Source organism: Carcharodon carcharias, assembly GCF_017639515.1.
Source record: "Carcharodon carcharias isolate sCarCar2 chromosome 39 unlocalized genomic scaffold, sCarCar2.pri SUPER_39_unloc_5, whole genome shotgun sequence".
Lineage (NCBI taxonomy): Eukaryota > Metazoa > Chordata > Chondrichthyes > Lamniformes > Lamnidae > Carcharodon > Carcharodon carcharias.
In genome coordinates this window covers 567,604-587,286 of record NW_024470844.1, presented here as the reverse complement: position 1 = coordinate 587,286, position 19,683 = coordinate 567,604, and the positions used below count along the sequence as shown (strand labels likewise).

General features: G+C 58.6%; 2 protein-coding genes across 3 annotated transcripts in view; one reads left to right on the top strand and one right to left on the bottom strand.

Moving 5' to 3' along the window:
- grwd1 (glutamate-rich WD repeat containing 1) overlaps nucleotides 1-1,509 on the top strand; it is a 26,728-nt gene extending 25,219 nt beyond the window's left edge. Inside the window, exon 7 of the mRNA XM_041182360.1 lies at nucleotides 1,177-1,509. Within this exon, the coding sequence (XP_041038294.1) occupies nucleotides 1,177-1,497 (321 nt within the window). The 3' untranslated portion in view covers nucleotides 1,498-1,509. The remainder of the gene's footprint in view (nucleotides 1-1,176) is intronic.
- A 2,604-nt stretch (nucleotides 1,510-4,113) lies between these two features.
- On the bottom strand, nucleotides 4,114-18,598 carry tsen34 (TSEN34 tRNA splicing endonuclease subunit). Of its 2 annotated transcripts, none has more exons than XM_041182374.1 (4): nucleotides 18,462-18,598; nucleotides 13,922-14,344; nucleotides 7,350-7,634; nucleotides 4,114-4,355 (listed from the first exon to the last, which is right to left on the bottom strand). In XM_041182374.1, exons 2-4 carry the CDS (start codon nucleotides 14,331-14,333, stop codon nucleotides 4,168-4,170), a joined length of 885 nt encoding a protein of 294 aa, XP_041038308.1. In that variant the 5' UTR covers nucleotides 14,334-14,344; nucleotides 18,462-18,598; the 3' UTR covers nucleotides 4,114-4,167. The 2 variants fall into 2 exon arrangements, with proteins under 2 accessions (XP_041038308.1, XP_041038307.1); XM_041182373.1 differs by having other exon boundaries at nucleotides 18,458-18,587.
- Between the last annotated feature and the right edge of the window lie 1,085 nt (nucleotides 18,599-19,683).

The following is a 19,683-nucleotide window of genomic DNA, read 5'->3' as shown; positions in this document are numbered from 1 at the left end:
AGGAAAGTTTTAAAAAAAGGGGGGGTTATTGGTTGGGGAATTCAGGAGGAACTCCTTTACCCGGAGAATGGGGAGAAGTTGGAATCCAAGGGAGTGATTTTAACAGGCTCGAGAGGGGCTAAATGGGCCTCCTCCTGTTCCTGTGTAACAGGCTCGAGAAGGGGCTGAATGGCCTCCTCCTGTTCCTGTGTAACAGGCTCGAGGGGCTGAATGAGCCTCCTCCTGTTCCTGTGTAACAGGCTCGAGAAGGGGCTGAATGGCCTCCTCCTGTTCCTGTGTAACAGGCTCGAGGGGCTGAATGAGCCTCCTCCTGTTCCTGTGTAACAGGCTCGAGAAGGGGCTGAATGGCCTCCTCCTGTTCCTGTGTAACAGGCTCGAGAAGGGGCTGAATGGGCCTCCTCCTGTTCCTGTGTAACAGGCTCGAGAGGCTGAATGGGCCTCCTCCTGTTCCTGTGTAACAGACTCGAGAAGGGGCTGAATGGCCTCCTCCTGTTCCTGTGTAACAGGCTCGAGAAGGGGCTGAATGGCCTCCTGATCCTGTGTAACAGGCTCGAGGGGCTGAATGGCCCTCCTCCTGTGTAACAGGTTCGAGGGGCTGAATGGCCTCCTCCTGTTCCTGTGTAACAGGCTCGAGAGGGGCTGAATGGCCCTCCTCCTGTTCCTGTGTAACAGGCTCGAGGGGCTGAATGGGATCCTCCTGTTCCTGTGTAACAGGCTCGAGAAGGGGCTGAATGGCCTCCTGATCCTGTGTAACAGGCTCGAGGGGCTGAATGGCCCTCCTCCTGTGTAACAGGTTCGAGGGGCTGAATGGCCTCCTCCTGTTCCTGTGTAACAGGCTCGAGAAGGGGCTGAATGGCCTCCTCCTGTTCCTGTGTAACAGGTTCGAGGGGCTGAATGGCCTCCTCCTGTTCCTGTGTAACAGGCTCGAGAGGCTGAATGGGATCCTCCTGTTCCTGTGTAAGATGCTCGAGAAGGGGTTGAATGGGGCCTCCTCCTGAGGGATAGGGCAGTGGGGCACAGGGGAGGGGATGAGCTGGACTTTGCTGTTCCGCCATCACGAGCTTGCGCCAAGGGACGAGTTGGGCGATGCCTCATGCGGTCGAATGGCCTGCATTTGTAGAAAGTGGGCTGGTGCCATCGTCTCCGACTGACGTTTCTCTCTCTCTCTAACCCTAGGACGGGGTCAGCGTGGCCACGTTTAAGCAGCACTCTGGGCCGGTCACCTCCGTGGAGTGGCACCCGACGGAGGGCAGCGTCCTGGCTGCCTCTGGGGCCGACAATCAGATCACCCAGTGGGACCTGTCCGTGGAGCGGGACCAGGAGGGCGAGGGCGAGGGCGAGGAGGATGAGGGCCTGGCCCGACTCCCTCCCCAGCTCCTCTTCATCCACCAGGGGCAGGAGGACATCAAGGAGCTGCACTGGCACCCGCAGTGCCCCGGGGTGCTGGTCAGCACTGCCCACTCGGGGTTCGACGTCTTCAGGACCATCAGCGTCTGAGAGAGAGGGACAGAGGAGGGCGGGGGGGGGGGCATCCCCACCGGACACACAATCGTTCTGATGTCAGAGGGGGAGGGAGGAGGGAGGAGAGGGAGAGGGAAGGCGAGAGGAGGGAGAGGAATGAAGGGGAGGTAGGGAGGGAGGAGGAAGGGAGGGAGGGAGAGAGAGGAAGGGAGGGAGGAGGGAGGGAGGAGGAGGAAGAGGAGGAAGAGGAAGGGGAGGGAGGAGGAGGAAGAGGAAGGGGAGGGAGGAGGAGGAAGAGGGAGGAGGGATGAAGGGGGAAGGGAGGGAGGGGAGGGAGGAGGAGGAAGGGAGGGAAGAAGGTAGGGAGGAAGAGGGGGAGGGAGTAGGGAGGGAGGAGGAAGAGGAAAGGAGGGAGGAGGAGGAAGAGGAAGGAGGAAGGGAGGGAAGAGGAGGAAGAGGAAGGAGGGAGGAAGGGGAAGGGAGGGAGGGGAGGGAGGAGGAGGAAGGGAGGGAAGAAGGTAGGGAGGAAGAGGGGGAGGGAGTAGGGAGAGAGGAGGAGGAAGGGGAGGGGGAGGAGGAGGAAGGGAGGGAGGGGAGGGAGAAGGAGGAGGAGGAAGGGGAGGGGGAAGGAGGAGGAGGAAGGGGAGGGGGAGGGAGGAGGAGGAGGAAGGGAGGGAAGAAGGTAGGGAGGAAGAGGGGGAGGGAGTAGGGAGAGAGGAGGAAGGGAGGGAGGGGAGGAGGAAGGGAGGGAGGGGAGGAGGAGGAGGAAGGGAGGGAAGAAGGTAGGGAGGAAGAGGGAGTAGGGAGGGAGGAGGAAGAGGAAGGGAGGGAGGAGGAGGAAGAGGAAGGAGGAAGGGAGGGAGGAGGAGGAAGAGGGAGGAGGGAGGAAGGGAGGGAGGAGGAGGAAGGGAGGGAAGAAGGTAGGGAGGAAGAGGGGGAGGGAGTAGGGAGAGAGGAGGAGGAGGAAGGGGAGGGGGAGGGAGAAGGAGGAGGAGGAAGGGAGGGGGAGGGAGAAGGAGGAGGAGGAAGGGAGGGGAGGGAGAAGGGAGGGGAGGGAGGAGGGGGGGAGGGAGGGAGAAGGAGAAGGAGGGAGAAGGAGAAGGAGAAGGAGGGAGGAGGAGAAGGAGGGAGGAGGTTCAGCCTCCTGAACAGAGCCCCCAGTGCACAATAGGTCGGATGGAGGAGCAGGAACTCTGCTACCCCCTCGAGCCCCGTAGTCCCAGCCTGTCCTCGCCTGCGGGGGTGGGCACCACGCACTGACACTGGCAGCAAGGGTGGAGAGGGAGGGAATCATAGGCCTCCCCTAGAAACCTGTCAGACACCCAGCGACCAGGGCCCAGCCGGAAATGTTCCTTCTGCAATAAAATTGAGGAGTTTCTTGCCAGCAAACCGGTTCTCTCTCCACCGCCCCCCACCCCGCCAGGATTACATAGGCAGAACTAACCCCCCCATCCCCCACCCCAGCTCTTCAGGATACTCTCCACGAACCAGGGAAACGAGCGCACAGCAGGATCCCAGAGGAAAACCCACACGACCCAGCCCGAATGCTCCAGAACCGATTGGATTTTTTTCTCTGTCTCTCTAAACAGAGTCGGTTCGTTGCTGTACCTGTCCTGGGAGTGTTTGATGGGGACGGTGTAGAGGGAGATTTACTCTGTATCTAACCCCGTGCTGTACCTGTCCTGGGAGTGTTTGATGGGGACAGTGTAGAGGGAGATTTACTCTGTGTATAACCCCGTGCTGTAACTGTCCTGGGAGTGTCTGATGGGGACAGTGTAGAGGGAGATTTACTCTGTATCTAACCCCGTGCTGTACCTGTCCTGGGAGTGTTTGATGGGGACAGTGTAGCGGCAGCTTTACTCTGTATCTAACCCCGTGCTGTACCTGTCCTGGGAGTGTTTGATGGGGACAGTGTAGAGAGAGATTTAATCTGTATCTAACCCCGTGCTGTACCTGTCCTGGGAGTGTTTGATGGGGACAGTGTAGAGGGAGATTTACTCTGTATCTAACCCCGTGCTGTACCTGTCCTGGGAGTGTTTGATGTGGACAGTGTTGAGGGTGATTTACTCTGTATCTAACCCCGTGCTTGACCTGTCCTCGGAGTGTTTGATGGGTACAGTGTAGAGGGAGCTTTACTCTGTATCTAACCCTGTGCTGTACCTGTCCTGGGAGTGTTTGATGGGGACAGTGTAGAGGGAACTTTACTCTGTATCTAACCCTGTGCTGTACCTGTCCTGGGAGTCTTTGATGGGGACAATGTAGAGGGAGATTTACTCTGTATCTAACCCCGTGCTGTACCTGTCCTGGGAGTGTTTGATGGGGACGGTATGGAGGGAGATTTACTCTGTATTTAACCCCGTGCTGTACCTGTCCTGGGAGTGTTTGATGGGGACGGTATGGAGGGAGTTTACTCTGTATTTAACCCCGTGCTGTACCTGTCCTGGGAGTGTTTGATGGGGACGGTATGGAGGGAGATTTACTCTGTATCTAACCCCGTGCTGTACCTGTCCTGGGAGTGTTTGATGGGGACGGTATGGAGGGAGATTTACTCTGTATTTAACCCCGTGCTGTACCTGTCCTGGGAGTGTTTGATGGGGGACAGTGTATTGTATATTTCTGATTTACCCACAAATAAGAGACTGAAAGGAGTGGTTAAAGTGAGGCGTTTTATTTTGGGGATCCAGAGTGGATCCTGTCTTGGGACAGTCACTGGATTCCCCGCCAGCACACCGAGGTGTAAACAACCCGCTCCTGCTCTGTCACCGAGCAAAGCAAGATGGTCTTCTTGACGTTGGAGCCCAGCCGGCCGGCGGTCACTGTGTCCTGTAGAGGTTGTCCTGTCCCGAAAGGGAGGCAGATAGCGATGTAATGGGCATGGAATCGCATCGGGTCACCTGTGAGGAGGGGGGAGAGAGAGACAGCCGGTTAAATGGAGAAAGGCTCTTGGCTCATCAGGCGTCGAGAGAGAGAGACAGTGAGTGAGCGAGCGAGCGAGCGGCGGAGAGGTTTAGGGAGGGAATTCCAGAGCTTCGGACCTCCCCCGGGCAGCTGAAGACACGGGGGTCCAATGGGGGAGCGATGGAAATGGGAGTTAGGGGAGGATGCTCGAGAGGCTGGAGTTGGAGGAGTGCGGCCAACTTTGAGGCTTACAGGACATTAGAGATTGTAGGGGCTGGAGGAGGTTACAGAGATAGGGAGGGAGGGGGTGAGGGAGGGATTTGAACAGGAGGATGAGAATTGTAGGGGCTGGAGGAGGTTACAGAGATAGGGAGGGAGGTGGTGAGGGAGGGATTTGAACAAGAGGATGAGAATTGTAGGGGCTGGAGGAGGTGACGGAGATAGGGAGGGAGGGGGTGAGGGAGGTATTTGAACAGGAGGATGAGAATGGTAGGGGCTGGAGGAGGTGATGGAGATAGGGAGGGAGGGGTTGAGGGAGGGATTTGAACAGGAGGATGAGAATTGTAGGGACTGGAGGAGGTGACAGAAATAAGGAGGGAGGGGGTGAGGGAGGGATTTGAACAGGAGGATGAGAATTGTAGGGGCTGGAGGAGGTTACAGAGATAGGGAGGGAGTGGGGAGGGAGGGATTTGAACAGGAGGATGAGAATTGTTGGAAGTTACAGAGATAGGGAGGGGGGGTGAGTGGTGTAGGGATGGAACCCCCCCCCTCCAACTAGATTTTATTCAATATAAAGACCTCACTTCACGGACAAAAACACTGCAAAACCAAACAGGCCGAACCTCAACATAGAGGCAGCGTTGTGGGGGGTTTAATCTTCAAACACGTCAATACCTAGAACCAATCGACACTGTGGGAAGATACGGAGAAATTCTCATCCCAAAGACACAAGGCAGGTACCATCTGACACTCCAGTTCCAGAAACCAGGACAGCACCACAGCAAATGCCCCGCGACAGCAGTGGAGGAGGGGGAATGGGTCTTATCACATGCACATGAACGAGAGGTCCAGAGACATCACACTGGGGTGGGGTCTGTGCTTTCTGTCGTGCACTGTCTGTAATGACTGTCATATTCACTGATTGTATTAGACCCATAGAAAAGATTCAGCTCAGGAGGAGGCCATTCGGTCCATCTTGTCCATGCCACCCCGAGGACACCCAGGTGCCCTTTCTAATCCCACCTTCCTGCACCCGGCCCATAGCCCTGCAGCTTACAGCACTTAAGGTGCAGATCCAGGTACTTTTTAAAAGGAGTTTAGAGTTTCTGCCTCTACCACCAACTTGGGCAGTGAATTCCAGACACCCACTACCCTCTGTGTAAAAAAGTTCTTCCTTATGTCCCCTCTACACCTTCTGCCACTTATTTTCAATCTACGCCCCCTGGTTCTAGAATTCTCCACCAAGGGAAACAATTTTATCCTGTCCACTCTATCTCATCCCCTCATAATTTTGTACACCTCAATCCAGTCACCCCTCAGCCTTCCTTGTTCTAAGGAAACTAACCACAACCTATCCAATCCCTCCTCGTAGCTACACTTTTCTAACGCTGGCAACATTCTACTGATGCGCCTCATGATCTATGTGGGAAACTTCAACCTGATTGTACTTTTTGTGATGGGGAATTCGAAATGTAACGTTCTTCCAGATATTTTACGAATAAAGTATATTTTTCACACAAAAAACAAGGATTGACAGACCTACACCTCGCACCGGAATGAGCAGCTGTGTGGGGAGGTGAGAGTATCAGCCAGATCCTCGGGTTTCAGGGCTGGGAATTAAGGGCAGTAACTAAATCCTGAAAGGGGGTTTGAGTTGGACCGAGTCAGTTTAGGTGCAGAAACGTGGGGTTTTGCCAGTGGAGTTTGATCAATGAGTCTGTGGTTTAGAGTCTTGTGCAGGGTCATTACCCTAGTTTCCGGCTCTTGTATTAGGGGCGCTGGAGGTGTTCGGTCAATAAATAAGTTTGGGGTTTGAGCCTAAACCCCCCCACCTCTGTCCCTGTGAGTTTCTCCTTTATAAAATCCTAAAGTCAGAGAACCAACAGTGAGGGTCAGCGAGAACCGACCCAACACCTTACAGGGGGTGTGGAGGGATTTGAACAGGAGGATGAGAATTGTAGGGGCTGGAGGATGTTACAGAGATAGGGAGTGAGGGGGTGAGGGAGGGATTTGAACAGGAGGATGAGAATTGTAGGGGCTGGAGGAGGTTACAGAGATAGGGAGGGAGGGGGTGAGGGAGGGATTTGAACAGGAGGATGAGAATTGTAGGGTTGGAGGAGGTTACAGAGATAGGGAGGGAGGGAGGGATTTGAACAGGAGGATGAGAATTGTAGGGGCTGGAGGAGGTTACAGAGATAGGGAGGGAGGGAGGGATTTGAACAGGAGGATGAGAATTGGAGGGGCTGGAGGCGGATACAGAGATAGGGGACGGTTGAACTGGAGGATGAGAATTGTAGGGGCTGGAGGAGGTTACAGAGATAGGGAGGGAGGGGGTGAGGGAGGGATTTGAACAGGAGGATGAGAATTGTAGGGGCTGGAGGAGGTTACAGAGATAGGGAGGGAGGGGGTAAGGGAGGGATTGGAACAGGAGGATGAGAATTGTAAGATTGAGGTGGTGCTGGACGGGGGGGGGTGGGGGGTGGGTAGCGGCAGAGTTTCGACGAGCTGTAGTTGACAGAGGAGGAGGAGGGGGTGCGCGGGGGGAGGGGAGAGGATCTTGCAATGAGGTCAGTACTGTGACCCTCACGGGGGGGGGGGGGGTCACTTGACCCAAGGTTGAACTTTGAACCTGGACATGTCCAACCGGATCAGCTCCCAACGGGCCAAATCCCTTCCACTCCGGCAAAATGTGACGCCGCCCCCAGTCAAATAGCTCCCCGGAAAAGGTGGTGGGGGGTGGGCGGGGGGGGGGGGGGGATGGGGCTGCGTACCTGGGTAGACCAGGAAGTCTCCGCCAAACTTGCCGCCGCTGGTCAGCTGGTAGCCCTTGGCGCGGAGGTCCTTGAAGACGCAGTAACGGAGGGCGTGGGTGCTGTCTGCTGGGTAAGGCCAGTCGTCGGAAGGTAGGCGCCAATCCACCACCTCGAACCGGCGAGGACGGGGGCAGATGGTGTGGATCTGCACCAGGGTGTTCTCCGGGGGGAAGGTAAAGGTACGCTCCAGCTCCTCCAGCTCCTTCAGGGGTCCCGGGTGACCCTCGTCACCGGCCTCGGGGGCTGCAAACAAGAGGTGGATTCAGACCCGGGCCCGAGAGACAGCTGGGGCAACAACTCCCACCTTCCTCCCTCGCCCCATATTCCCCCAAACCCCACCTCCCAACCTCCTGCCCCCATCCCTCAATCCCCACCTACTGCACAATGTCCGAGTGTGGTCTGACCGAGGGATACGGAGACCGGAACTGTGCACGGTGCTCCCAGTGTGTTCTAACCGAGGGGATACGGAGACCGGAACTGTGCACGGTGCTCCGAGTGTGTTCTAACCGAGGGATACGGAGACCGGAACTGTGCACGGTGCTCCCAGTGTGGTCTAACCGAGGAAAATATGGAGACCGGAACTGCGCACGGTGCTCCCAGTGTGGTCTAACCGAGGGATACGGAGACCGGAACTGTGCACGGTGCTCCGAGTATGGTCTAACCGAGGAAAATATGGAGACCGGAACTGTGCACGGTGCTCCCAGTGTGGTCTAACCGAGGGGGAATACGGAGACCGGAACTGTGCACGGTGCTCCGAATGTGGTCTAACCGAGGGATACGGAGACCGGAACTGTGCACGGTGCTCCGAGTGTGGTCTGACCGAGGGATACGGAGACCGGAACTGTGCACGGTGCTCCCAGTGTGGTCTAACCGAGGGGGATTACGGAGACCGGAACTGTGCACGGTGCTCCCAGTGTGGTCTAACCGAGGGGGAATACGGAGACCGGAACTGTGCACGGTGCTCCCAGTGTGGTCTAACCGAGGGATACGGAGACCGGAACTGTGCACGGTGCTCCCAGTGTGGTCTAACCGAGGGATACGGAGACCGGAACTGTGCACGGTGCTCCGAATGTGGTATAACCGAGGGATACGGAGACCGGAACTGTGCACGGTGCTCCCAGTGTGGTCTAACCGAGGGATACGGAGACCGGAACTGTGCACGGTGCTCCCAGTGTGGTCTAACCGAGGGATACGGAGACCGGAACTGTGCACGGTGCTCCGAGTGTGGTCTATCCGAGGGATACGGAGACCGGAACTGTGCACGGTGCTCCGATTGTGGTATAACCGAGGGATACAGAGACCGGAACTATGCACGGTGCTCCGAGTGTGGTCTAACCGAGGGATACGGAGACCGGAACTGTGCACGGTGCTCCGAGTGTGGTCTAACCGAGGGGGAATATGGAGACCGGAACTGTGCACGGTGCTCCCAGTGTGGTCTAACCGAGGGGGAATACGGAGACCGGAACTGTGCACGGTGCTCCGAATGTGGTCTAACCGAGGGATACGGAGACCGGAACTGTGCACGGTGCTCCGAGTGTGGTCTGACCGAGGGATACGGAGACTGGAACTGTGCACGGTGCTCCCAGTGTGGTCTAACCGAGGGGATACGGAGACCGGAACTGTGCACGGTGCTCCCAGTGTGGTCTAACCGAGGGGGATTACGGAGACCGGAACTGTGCACGGTGCTCCGAGTGTGGTATAACCGAGGGGGAATACGGAGACCGGAACTGTGCACGGTGCTCCCAGTGTGGTCTAACCGAGGGATACGGAGACCGGAACAGTGCACGGTGCTCCCAGTGTGGTCTAACCGAGGGATACGGAGACCGGAACTGTGCACGGTGCTCCGAGTGTGGTCTATCCGAGGGATACGGAGACCGGAACTGTGCACGGTGCTCCGATTGTGGTATAACCGAGGGATACAGAGACCGGAACTGTGCACGGTGCTCCGAGTGTGGTCTAACCGAGGGATACGGAGACCGGAACTGTGCACGGTGCTCCCAGTGTGGTCTGAGGGATACGGAGACCGGAACTGTGCACGGTGCTCCCAGTGTGCTCTGAGGGATACGGAGACCGGAACTGTGCACGGTGCTCCCAGTGTGGTCTGAGGGATACGGAGACTGGAACTGTGCACGGTGCTCCCAGTGCGGTCTAACCGAAGGATACGGAGACCGGAACTGTGCACGGTGCTCCGAATGTGGTCTGACCGAGGGATACGGAGACCGGAACTGTGCACAGTGCTCCAAGTGTGGTCTGACCGAGGGGGATACGGAGACCGGAACTGTGCACAGTGCTCCAAGTGTGGTCTGACCGAGGGGGATACGGAGACCGGAACTGTGCACGGTGCTCCGATTGTGGTATAACCGAGGGATACGGAGACCGGAACTGTGCACGGTGCTCCGATTGTGGTATAACCGAGGGATACGGAGACCGGAACTGTGCACGGTGCTCCGATTGTGGTATAACCGAGGGATACGGAGACCGGAACTGTGCACGGTGCTCCGATTGTGGTATAACCGAGGGATACGGAGACCGGAACTGTGCACGGTGCTCCGATTGTGGTATAACCGAGGGATACGGAGACCGGAACTGTGCACGGTGCTCCGAGTGTGGTCGAACCGAGGGATACAGAGACCGGAACTGTGCAAGGTGCTCAGAGTGTGGTCGAACCGAGGGATACGAACACCGGAACTGTGCACGGTGCTCCGAGTGTGGTCTAACCGAGGGATATGGAGACCGGAACTGTGCACGGTGCTCCGATTGTGGTATAACCGAGGGATACGGAGACCGGAACTGTGCACGGTGCTCCGAGTGTGGTCTAACCGAGGGATACGGAGACCGGAACTGTGCACGGTGCTCCCAGTGTGGTCTGAGGGATACGGAGACCGGAACTGTGCACCGTGCTCCCAGTGTGCTCTGAGGGATACGGAGACCGGAACTGTGCACGGTGCTCCCAGTGTGGTCTGAGGGATACGGAGACCGGAACTGTGCACGGTGCTCCCAGTGTGGTCTAACCGAAGGATACGGAGACCGGAACCGTGCACGGTGCTCCCAGTGTGGTCTAACCGAGGGATACGGAGACCGGAACTGTGCACGGTGCTCCCAGTGTGGTCTAACCGAGGGGGATATGGAGACCGGAACTGTGCACGGTGCTCCCAGTGTGGTCTAACCGAGGGATACGGAGACCGGAACTGTGCACGGTGCTCCGAATGTGGTATAACCGAGGGATACGGAGACCGGAACTGTGCACGGTGCTCCGATTGTGGTATAACCGAGGGATACGGAGACCGGAACTGTGCACGGTGCTCCGATTGTGGTCCAACCGAGGGATACGGAGACCGGAACTGTGCAAGGTGCTCCGAGTGTGGTCGAACCGAGGGATACGGAGACCGGAACTGTGCAAGGAGCTCCGTGTGGTCTAACCGAGGGATACGAACACCGGAACTGTGCACGGTGCTCCGAGTGTGGTCTAACCGAGGGATACGAACACCGGAACTGTGCACGGTGCTCCGAGTGTGGTCTAACCGAGGGATATGGAGACCGGAACTGTGCACGGTGCTCCCAGTGTGGTCTAACCGAGGGATACGGAGACCGGAACTGTGCACGGTGCTCCGATTGTGGTATAACCGAGGGATACGGAGACCGGAACTGTGCACGGTGCTCCCAGTGTGGTCTAACCGAGGGGGATACGGAGACCGGAACTGTGCACGGTGCTCCCAGTGTGGTCTAACCGAGGGATACGGAGACCGGAACTGTGCACGGTGCTCCCAGTGTGGTCTAACCGAGGGGGGATACGGAGACCGGAACTGTGCACGGTGCACCCAGTGTGGTATAACCGAGGGATACGGAGACCGCAACTGTGCACGGTGCTCCCAGTGTGGTCTGACCGAGGGGATACGGAGACCGGAACTGTGCACGGTGCTCCGAATGTGGTCTGACCGAGGGATACGGAGACCGGAACTGTGCACAGTGCTCCAAGTGTGGTCTGACCGAGGGGGATACGGAGACCGGAACTGTGCACAGTGCTCCAAGTGTGGTCTGACCGAGGGGGATACGGAGACCGGAACTGTGCACGGTGCTCCGATTGTGGTATAACCGAGGGATACGGAGACCGGAACTGTGCACGGTGCTCCGATTGTGGTATAACCGAGGGATACGGAGACCGGAACTGTGCACGGTTCTCCGATTGTGGTATAACCGAGGGATACGGAGACCGGAACTGTGCACGGTGCTCCGATTGTGGTATAACCGAGGGATACGGAGACCGGAACTGTGCACGGTGCTCCGATTGTGGTATAACCGAGGGATACGGAGACCGGAACTGTGCACGGTGCTCCCAGTGTGGTCTAACCGAGGGGGATACGGAGACCGGAACTGTGCACGGTGCTCCCAGTGTGGTCTAACCGAGGGATACGGAGACCGGAACTGTGCACGGTGCTCCCAGTGTGGTCTAACCGAGGGGGATACGGAGACCGGAACTGTGCACGGTGCACCCAGTGTGGTATAACCGAGGGATACGGAGACCGCAACTGTGCACGGTGCTCCCAGTGTGGTCTGACCGAGGGGATACGGAGACCGGAACTGTGCACGGTGCTCCGAATGTGGTCTGACCGAGGGATACGGAGACCGGAACTGTGCACAGTGCTCCAAGTGTGGTCTGACCGAGGGGGATACGGAGACCGGAACTGTGCACAGTGCTCCAAGTGTGGTCTGACCGAGGGGGATACGGAGACCGGAACTGTGCACAGTGCTCCGATTGTGGTATAACCGAGGGATACGGAGACCGGAACTGTGCACGGTGCTCCGATTGTGGTATAACCGAGGGATACGGAGACCGGAACTGTGCACGGTTCTCCGATTGTGGTATAACCGAGGGATACGGAGACCGGAACTGTGCACGGTGCTCCGATTGTGGTATAACCGAGGGATACGGAGACCGGAACTGTGCACGGTGCTCCGATTGTGGTATAACCGAGGGATACGGAGACCGGAACTGTGCACGGTGCTCCGAGTGTGGTCGAACCGAGGGATACAGAGACCGGAACAGTGCAAGGTGCTCAGAGTGTGGTCTAACCGAGGGATACGAACACCGGAACTGTGCACGGTGCTCCGAGTGTGGTCTAACCGAGGGATATGGAGACCGGAACTGTGCACGGTGCTCCCAGTGTGGTCTAACCGAGGGGTACGGAGACCGGAACTGTGCACGGTGCTCCGAGTGTGGTCTAACCGAGGGATATGGAGACCGGAACTGTGCACAGTGCTCCGAGTGTGGTATAACCGAGGGATACGGAGACCGGAACTGTGCACGGTGCTCCGATTGTGGTATAACCGAGGGATACGGAGACCGGAACTGTGCACGGTGCTCCGATTGTGGTACAACCGAGGGATACGGAGACCGGAACTGTGCAAGGTGCTCCGAGTGTGGTCGAACCGAGGGATACGGAGACCGGAACTGTGCAAGGAGCTCCGTGTGGTCTAACCGAGGGATACGAACACCGGAACTGTGCACGGTGCTCCGAGTGTGGTCTAACCGAGGGATATGGAGACCGGAACTGTGCACGGTGCTCCCAGTGTGGTCTAACCGAGGGATACGGAGACCGGAACTGTGCACGGTGCTCCGATTGTGGTATAACCGAGGGATACGGAGACCGGAACTGTGCACGGTGCTCCGATTGTGGTATAACCGAGGAATACGGAGACCGGAACTGTGCACGGTGCTCCCAGTGTGGTCTAACTGAGGGGGATACGGAGACCGGAACTGTGCACGGTGCTCCCAGTGTGGTCTAACCGAGGGATATGGAGACCGGAACTGTGCACAGTGCTCCGAGTGTGGTATAACCGAGGGATACGGAGACCGGAACTGTGCACGGTGCTCCGATTGTGGTATAACCGAGGGATACGGAGACCGGAACTGTGCACGGTGCTCCGATTGTGGTACAACCGAGGGATACGGAGACCGGAACTGTGCAAGGTGCTCCGAGTGTGGTCGAACCGAGGGATACGGAGACCGGAACTGTGCAAGGAGCTCCGTGTGGTCTAACCGAGGGATACGAACACCGGAACTGTGCACGGTGCTCCGAGTGTGGTCTAACCGAGGGATACGAACACCGGAACTGTGCACGGTGCTCCCAGTGTGGTCTAACCGAGGGGGATACGGAGACCGGAACAGTGCACGGTGCTCCCAGTGTGGTCTAACCGAGGGGGGGATACGGAGACCGGAACAGTGCACGGTGCTCCCAGTGTGGTCTAACCGAGGGGGGGATACGGAGACCGGAACTGTGCACGGTGCTCCCAGTGTGGTCTGACCGAGGGATACGGAGACCGGAACTGTGCACGTTCTCCCAGTGTGGTCTGACCGAGGTCTGATTCAAATTTAACAAAACACCCGAGCCTCTTCTCTTCTCAAAATTAATTTGTTTTCTATTCGACTTAACCTGCGGTGTTTCTGTTACCCTTCCTCAACCCCCTCTGCCCCGCCCCCACCCTTCCCTCTGCCCCCTCGCCCCCAGTGCCTCCCTCTCCCCCCCCCTCACCCGTGTCTCCCCGCAGCCTCCTCGTCCTCTTGTGGCGCCGCCCCTCCCTGATGCGCTCGGACAGTCCCTCCAGCCGCTTCCTCTTCTCCTGCAGGGCCAGCTGGCGTTGCTCCGAGCACAGGCGTCCCAGGAGCTGCCGGTGTCGCTCCCGCTCCTCCTCCCGCTCCTCCTCCTCCTCCTCCCGCTCCTCTCGGTCCCGAGGCTTGACCAGCAGCCCCAGGCCCTCCTCGGCCAGCAGCTGGGCCTCCTCGGGCAGCAGCAGGAGAGGAAGGCCCAGGCGGCAGTTCTGCCGGGGCTGGCGTGCCAGCGATCCCACCGGAGACCCGCACAGGCCGTGGTTCTCCCGCAGCTGCTGGGCCTCCTCGGCGCTCCACACCAGCGCCCGACCCCCCCTCACATGGATCAGGATCATGGCTGCCTGACCTGGAACGGACACAACAACACGTGAACAGCAGAACCAGGAGCAGGAGTGGGCCATTCAGCCCCTCTATCCTGCCCCCCCCCCCCCCCCCCCCCCCATTCAATACGATCAAGGCTGATCTCATTTCGGCCTCAACTCCAATTTCCTGCCCTCTCCCCATAACCTTCCAACCCCGTTACTAATTAAAAATCTCTCTATCTCCTCCTTAAATTAATCCAGTGTCCCGGCATCCACTGCACCCTGAGGTAGTGAATTCCACAGATTCACCACCCTTTGAGAAAAGCAATTCCTCCTCGTCTCTGATTTAAATCTACCACCCCTTAGCCTAAAACTGTGGCCACTTGTTCCAGAATGTCCCACAAGGAGAAACATCCGCTCCACGTCAACTCTGTCTATCCCCTTTAGCATCTTATCCACCTCAATTAGATCTCCCCTCATCCTTCTAAACTCTAGCGAGTAGAGGCCTAAACTGCTCAATCTCTCCTCATAAGACAAGCCCTACATCTCTGGAATCAATCTAGTGAACCTCCTCTGAACCACCTCCTGTTCAACTACATCCTTCCTCAAGTAAGGGGACCAAAACTGTGCACAGTACTCCAGGTGCGATCTCACCAATGCCTTCTCCAGTTGCAACAACACTTCCCTGTTTTTATACTCTATTTCTTTAGCAATAAATGCCAAAATTCCGTCCGCCTGCCTTATTCCCTGCTGTACCTGCTGACTAGCTTTCAGCGATTCATGCACGAGCACACCCAGATCCCTCCGCACTGAAACATTCTGCAGTTTCTCTCCATTTCAATAATAAGTCGCCTTTTTATCCTTCCAACCCGGTGGCCATTAAGAGACCCCCCTCAAAGTCCTGCATCGGAGGGGCACGACCCTTTACCAAAGGCGCAACCTCCTCCCCTGGAACTGCCACACTCTCTCCATCCTGTAGCTCTCCACTCCCACGCTCCACCTCTCCCCCCTCCCCACTCCAGCCCTGCTTCGCTCACTCTCCCTGTTCCCTGTATCCACCTCCTTCCCCCTCCCTTCCCACATTCTCCCCCCCCGTCCGCTCCTTACAATTCCCTCACCATAACTCCCACACACTCACTCTCTCCGTCCTGTTTCCCCCAGTCTCCCTCCATTCCCACACTCGCTTCCTACCCCTCTCCTCGCTCCCTCTCCTCCCTCCCACTCCTCCCCCTCTCCTCCCTCCCACTCCTCCCCCTCTCCTCCCTCCCACTCCTCCCCCTCTCCTCCCTCCCTCCCACTCCTCCCTCTCTCCTCCCTCCCACTCCTCCCTCTCTCCTCCCTCCCTCCCACTCCTCCTCTCTCCTCCCTCCTCCACTCCTCCCTCTCTCCTCCCTCCCTCCCACTCCTCCCTCTCTCCTCCCTCCCACTCCTCCCTCTCTCCTCCCACTCCTCCCCCTCTCCCGCCTCCACTCCATCCCCCTCTCCTCCTCCCACTCCTCCCCCTCTCCTCCCTCCCACTCCTCCCCCTCTCCTCCCTCCACTCCTCCCCCTCTCCTCCACTCCTCCCCCTCTCCTCCCTCCCACTCTTTCCTCCCCTCATCCTCCCTCCACTCCTCCCCCTCTCCTCCCTCCCACTCCTCCCCCTCTCCTCCCTCCCACTCCTCCCCCTCTCCTCCCTCACTCTCCCCCTCTCCTCCCTCCCACTCCTCCCCTCTCCCTCCTTCTCCTCCCTCACATCCTCCCCCTCTCCTCCCTCCCACTCCTCCCCCTCTCCCCCTCCCACTCCTCCCCCTCTACTCCCTCCCACTCCTCCCCCTCTCCTCCTCCCACTCCTCCTCCCTCTCTCCCTCCCACTCTCCTCCCTCCCTCCCCACTCCTCCCCTCTCCTCCCTCCCACTCCTCCCCTCTCTCCTCCCTCCACTCTCCCCCTCTCCTCCCCCACTCCTCCCCTCTCCTCACTCCCCTCCTCACCCGCTCCTCCCTCCCCTCCTCCGCCCCTCCCCCCTCTCCATCCCTCCCTCCCCACTCCTCCCCCTCTCCTCCCTCCCTCTCCTCCACCTCTCCTCCCTCCCAATCTCCTCCCCCTCTCCTCCCTCCCACTCCTCCCCCTCTCCTCCCTCCCACTCCTCCCCCTCTCCTCCCTCCCACTCCTCCCCCTCTCCTCCCTCCCACTCCTCCCCCTCTCCTCCCTCCCACTCCTCCCTCCCTCCCACTCCTCCCCCTCTCCTCCCTCCCACTCCTCCCCCTCTCTCCCTCCCACTCCTCCCCCTCATCCTCCCTCCCACTCCTCCCCCTCTCCTCCCTCCCACTCCTCCCCCCTCTCCTTCCCTCCTCCTCCCTCCCACTCCTCCCTCTCTCCTCCCCCCCCACTCCTCCTCCCCCCACTCCTCACTCTCTCCTCCCCCCCACTCCTCCCTCTCTCCTCCCCCCCACTCCTCCCTCTCTCCTCCCCCCCACTCCTCCCTCTCTCCTCCCCCCCACTCCTCCCTCTCTCCTCCCCCCCACTCCTCCCTCTCTCCTCCCTCCCACTCCTCCCTCTCACTCCTCCCTCTCTCCTCCCTCCCACTCCTCCCTTTCTCCTCCCTCCCACTCCTCCCTCTCTCCTCCCTCCCACTCCTCCCTCTCTCCTCCACCCTCCCTCTCTCCTCCACCCTCCCTACTCTACCTCCTCCCCCATACCCCTGACTCTCTCGCTCTCCCTCGTTGGTTACTGCACAGAATAAGTGCTCATGGTATAGGGGGAGGTGGGGGGAGCGGGGGTAACACATTAGCATTGGTTAGCTAACAGCACAGTATTCGAGGTGCGGTCTCACCAGTGCCCTGTACAACAGAATCATAACATCCTTACTTTCATGTTCAACTCCTCTCGTAATATTACAAAAGCAAAATACCGCGGATGCTGGAAATCTGAAACAAAAACAGAAAAATGCTGGAAAAGCTCTCGAGGGTCATGCGGACCCGAAACGTAACCTCCGTTCCTCTCTCCGCAGGTGCTGCCGGGCCGGCTGAGTTTTTCCGGCATTTCACATGTTGACCCTTAGGTTTATGTTCGATCCCTCTCGTAATTACTCGCTGCACCTACACACTAACTTATTTAGTGACTCACGCGCTAGGGAACCCAGATCCCTCCGCACCGACCCTTCATTCTGAGGTTGACTCCGCGGCCGGTCTCCCCTTTAAGTGGCACCCGGCTTTTTTTTTGTAAAAAATTCTTCCCGCCAAAGCGACCAGCTTCAGGTTCCCTACGCTGTGCTCCATCGGCCAGGTTTTCTTGCCCACTCGCTCAACCTATTAATGTCCGTCCGCAAACCCCTTATGTCTTCTTCACCACATACCTTCCTGCCTATCTTAGTGTTGCCTGCAAATTGAGCTACCATGCCTTCCCTCCCCTCATCTAAGGCTTTGATGTGAATTGTATAGGGTTGAGGGTCCCAGGACGGACTCCATTCGCCACATCCTGCCAATCGGGGGGGGGGGGGGGTGGGAACCCCATTTATGCATATTCAATTTCCTGTTAACCAGCCAATCGTTATCCATTCTAATATGTTACCCCCTTCCGCCACAAACCTTCATTTTCTGTACTAACCTTCCATGTGGCACCTTATCAAGTGCCTTCTGGAAATCCAAGTACAGCACGTCCACAGGTTCCCCTTTATCCACTGCGCATGTCACTCCTTCGAAAGAACCCCCCCCCCCCCTTTCTCACAGGGAGACGGCTCCCCATTGGCCGGCTCGCCCGTCAATCAAGCCTCCCTCGCACGGCGACTGGCCGAGCGCGCTGGCTGTGGGCGGCAGCGCCCGGTGGGTGGAGCCACCGCCCACGCAGCCAAAGCGGAGGCGTTGTCCCATTGGCCAGCCCACCCGTCCAATCTCAGTCTTCCTCGTACTCCCCATTGTTGGGATGACCCCCCCCCCACCCACGCTGTTGGCCGTCCAACCCACCCCCCACGCGTCACAATGGCCTGTCCCACCCCCACGCGTCACAATGGCCTGCCTACCCCCGCCCCCCCTAGCTCCCGCTAACGACGACGACGGCGCCTCCCTCGCCATTGGTCGGCCGACGCGTGGCCCGCCCACGATTGGCTGGCGCCTGCTGTCAATCACGCACGCGACGCTCCTGATTAGTCAGCGCGGCTGTCAATCAATCGCCCCCTCACCGACCCCTACTGCTCCTTCTTTTCCGCCGCGGTGGTCGTCGTCGTCGTCGTAGCCGCCGCCTGGGCCCGCTGCGCCTGGTCCCGCTTCATCCGCGCCTCCAGCCGCTTGCCCTGGTAGTGCTTCACCCCGGCGAAGGCCAGGCACAGCAGCAAGGTCTTGGCCGCCAGCAAGTAGAGCAAGAATGGCACGTTGTTCAGTACCTGCCAGTTCACCATCTTGCGGCTACCCTTCCCGACCCCCACGTGGGGATGAACCAATCAGAGGTAGGCCAGTGCCTCTGGGACCCGCCCATGTGATTCCCTCCCCCAATCGGCTTTTCAGATGGCCGGCGACGTCACAAAGGACATTGTCGCCCCCCCCCCCCCCCCACCCCGGTTTCTGATTAACGTCCCGACTGTCCAATAGCCGGCGGGGCCGCCGTGTTCGAACCCCCAATCGCCTTCCGTGTTGGCCGCCTGACGTCACAAAGGATTCTCTCCCCTTTCTTCGAGGCCTCCGACTGACGTTAGCTGCGACCAATCAGAGCCCGGACCGTCCGACACGGCAGGCGGGCCAACAGCTAGGGCAGTCCGCCAATTCTGCTGGTCGACCCCGAACGTCATAAAGGGCTCACGGTGATTGATCCGCGCTTGGACCAATCAGAGCCCGACTCCGGCGAGACAAAAGGCGTCGGCTCTGAGCCAATGGGTTGCCGAGTCCTGGCCGGGGGACCCAATCAGGGAGCAGCGCTGGTAGGGGGCGGGCACACTATCCTTGGTTTTGAAGGGGGGGGTCAATTCAAAGGCCCTTTGACCTCTGAACTACGGCCAACTTGACATAGGTCCAGGGGCAAGCGAAGTGGGGTGTGGGGGAGCAGATGGCTAAGCCTATCGTACTAGGACGGTCAACCTACCTGGACTTTAACCTTTCACACCACAGTGGGGTCTGAAGAAGGTCAAGTTGACCATCCCGCAGTGACCCCTGCCATAACCCCAGTGACCTGTGCTGCCCTCCCTCCACAACTGGACACCTGTCCATCTGGTGACCTCTGCTCCCTTTTGTGACCATTGCCCTGCTTCCACGACCCCTGATTCCCTCGTGACTCCTGCCCCCCCCAGTGACCACCTGGCTGCAGTTACCTCTGCTTCCTTAGTGACCCCACATGACCCCTGCCTCCCCCAGTGGCCCCCATCCCCCCAGTGACCCCTGCCTCCCACAGAGACCCCTACACCACCCCAACTGACCA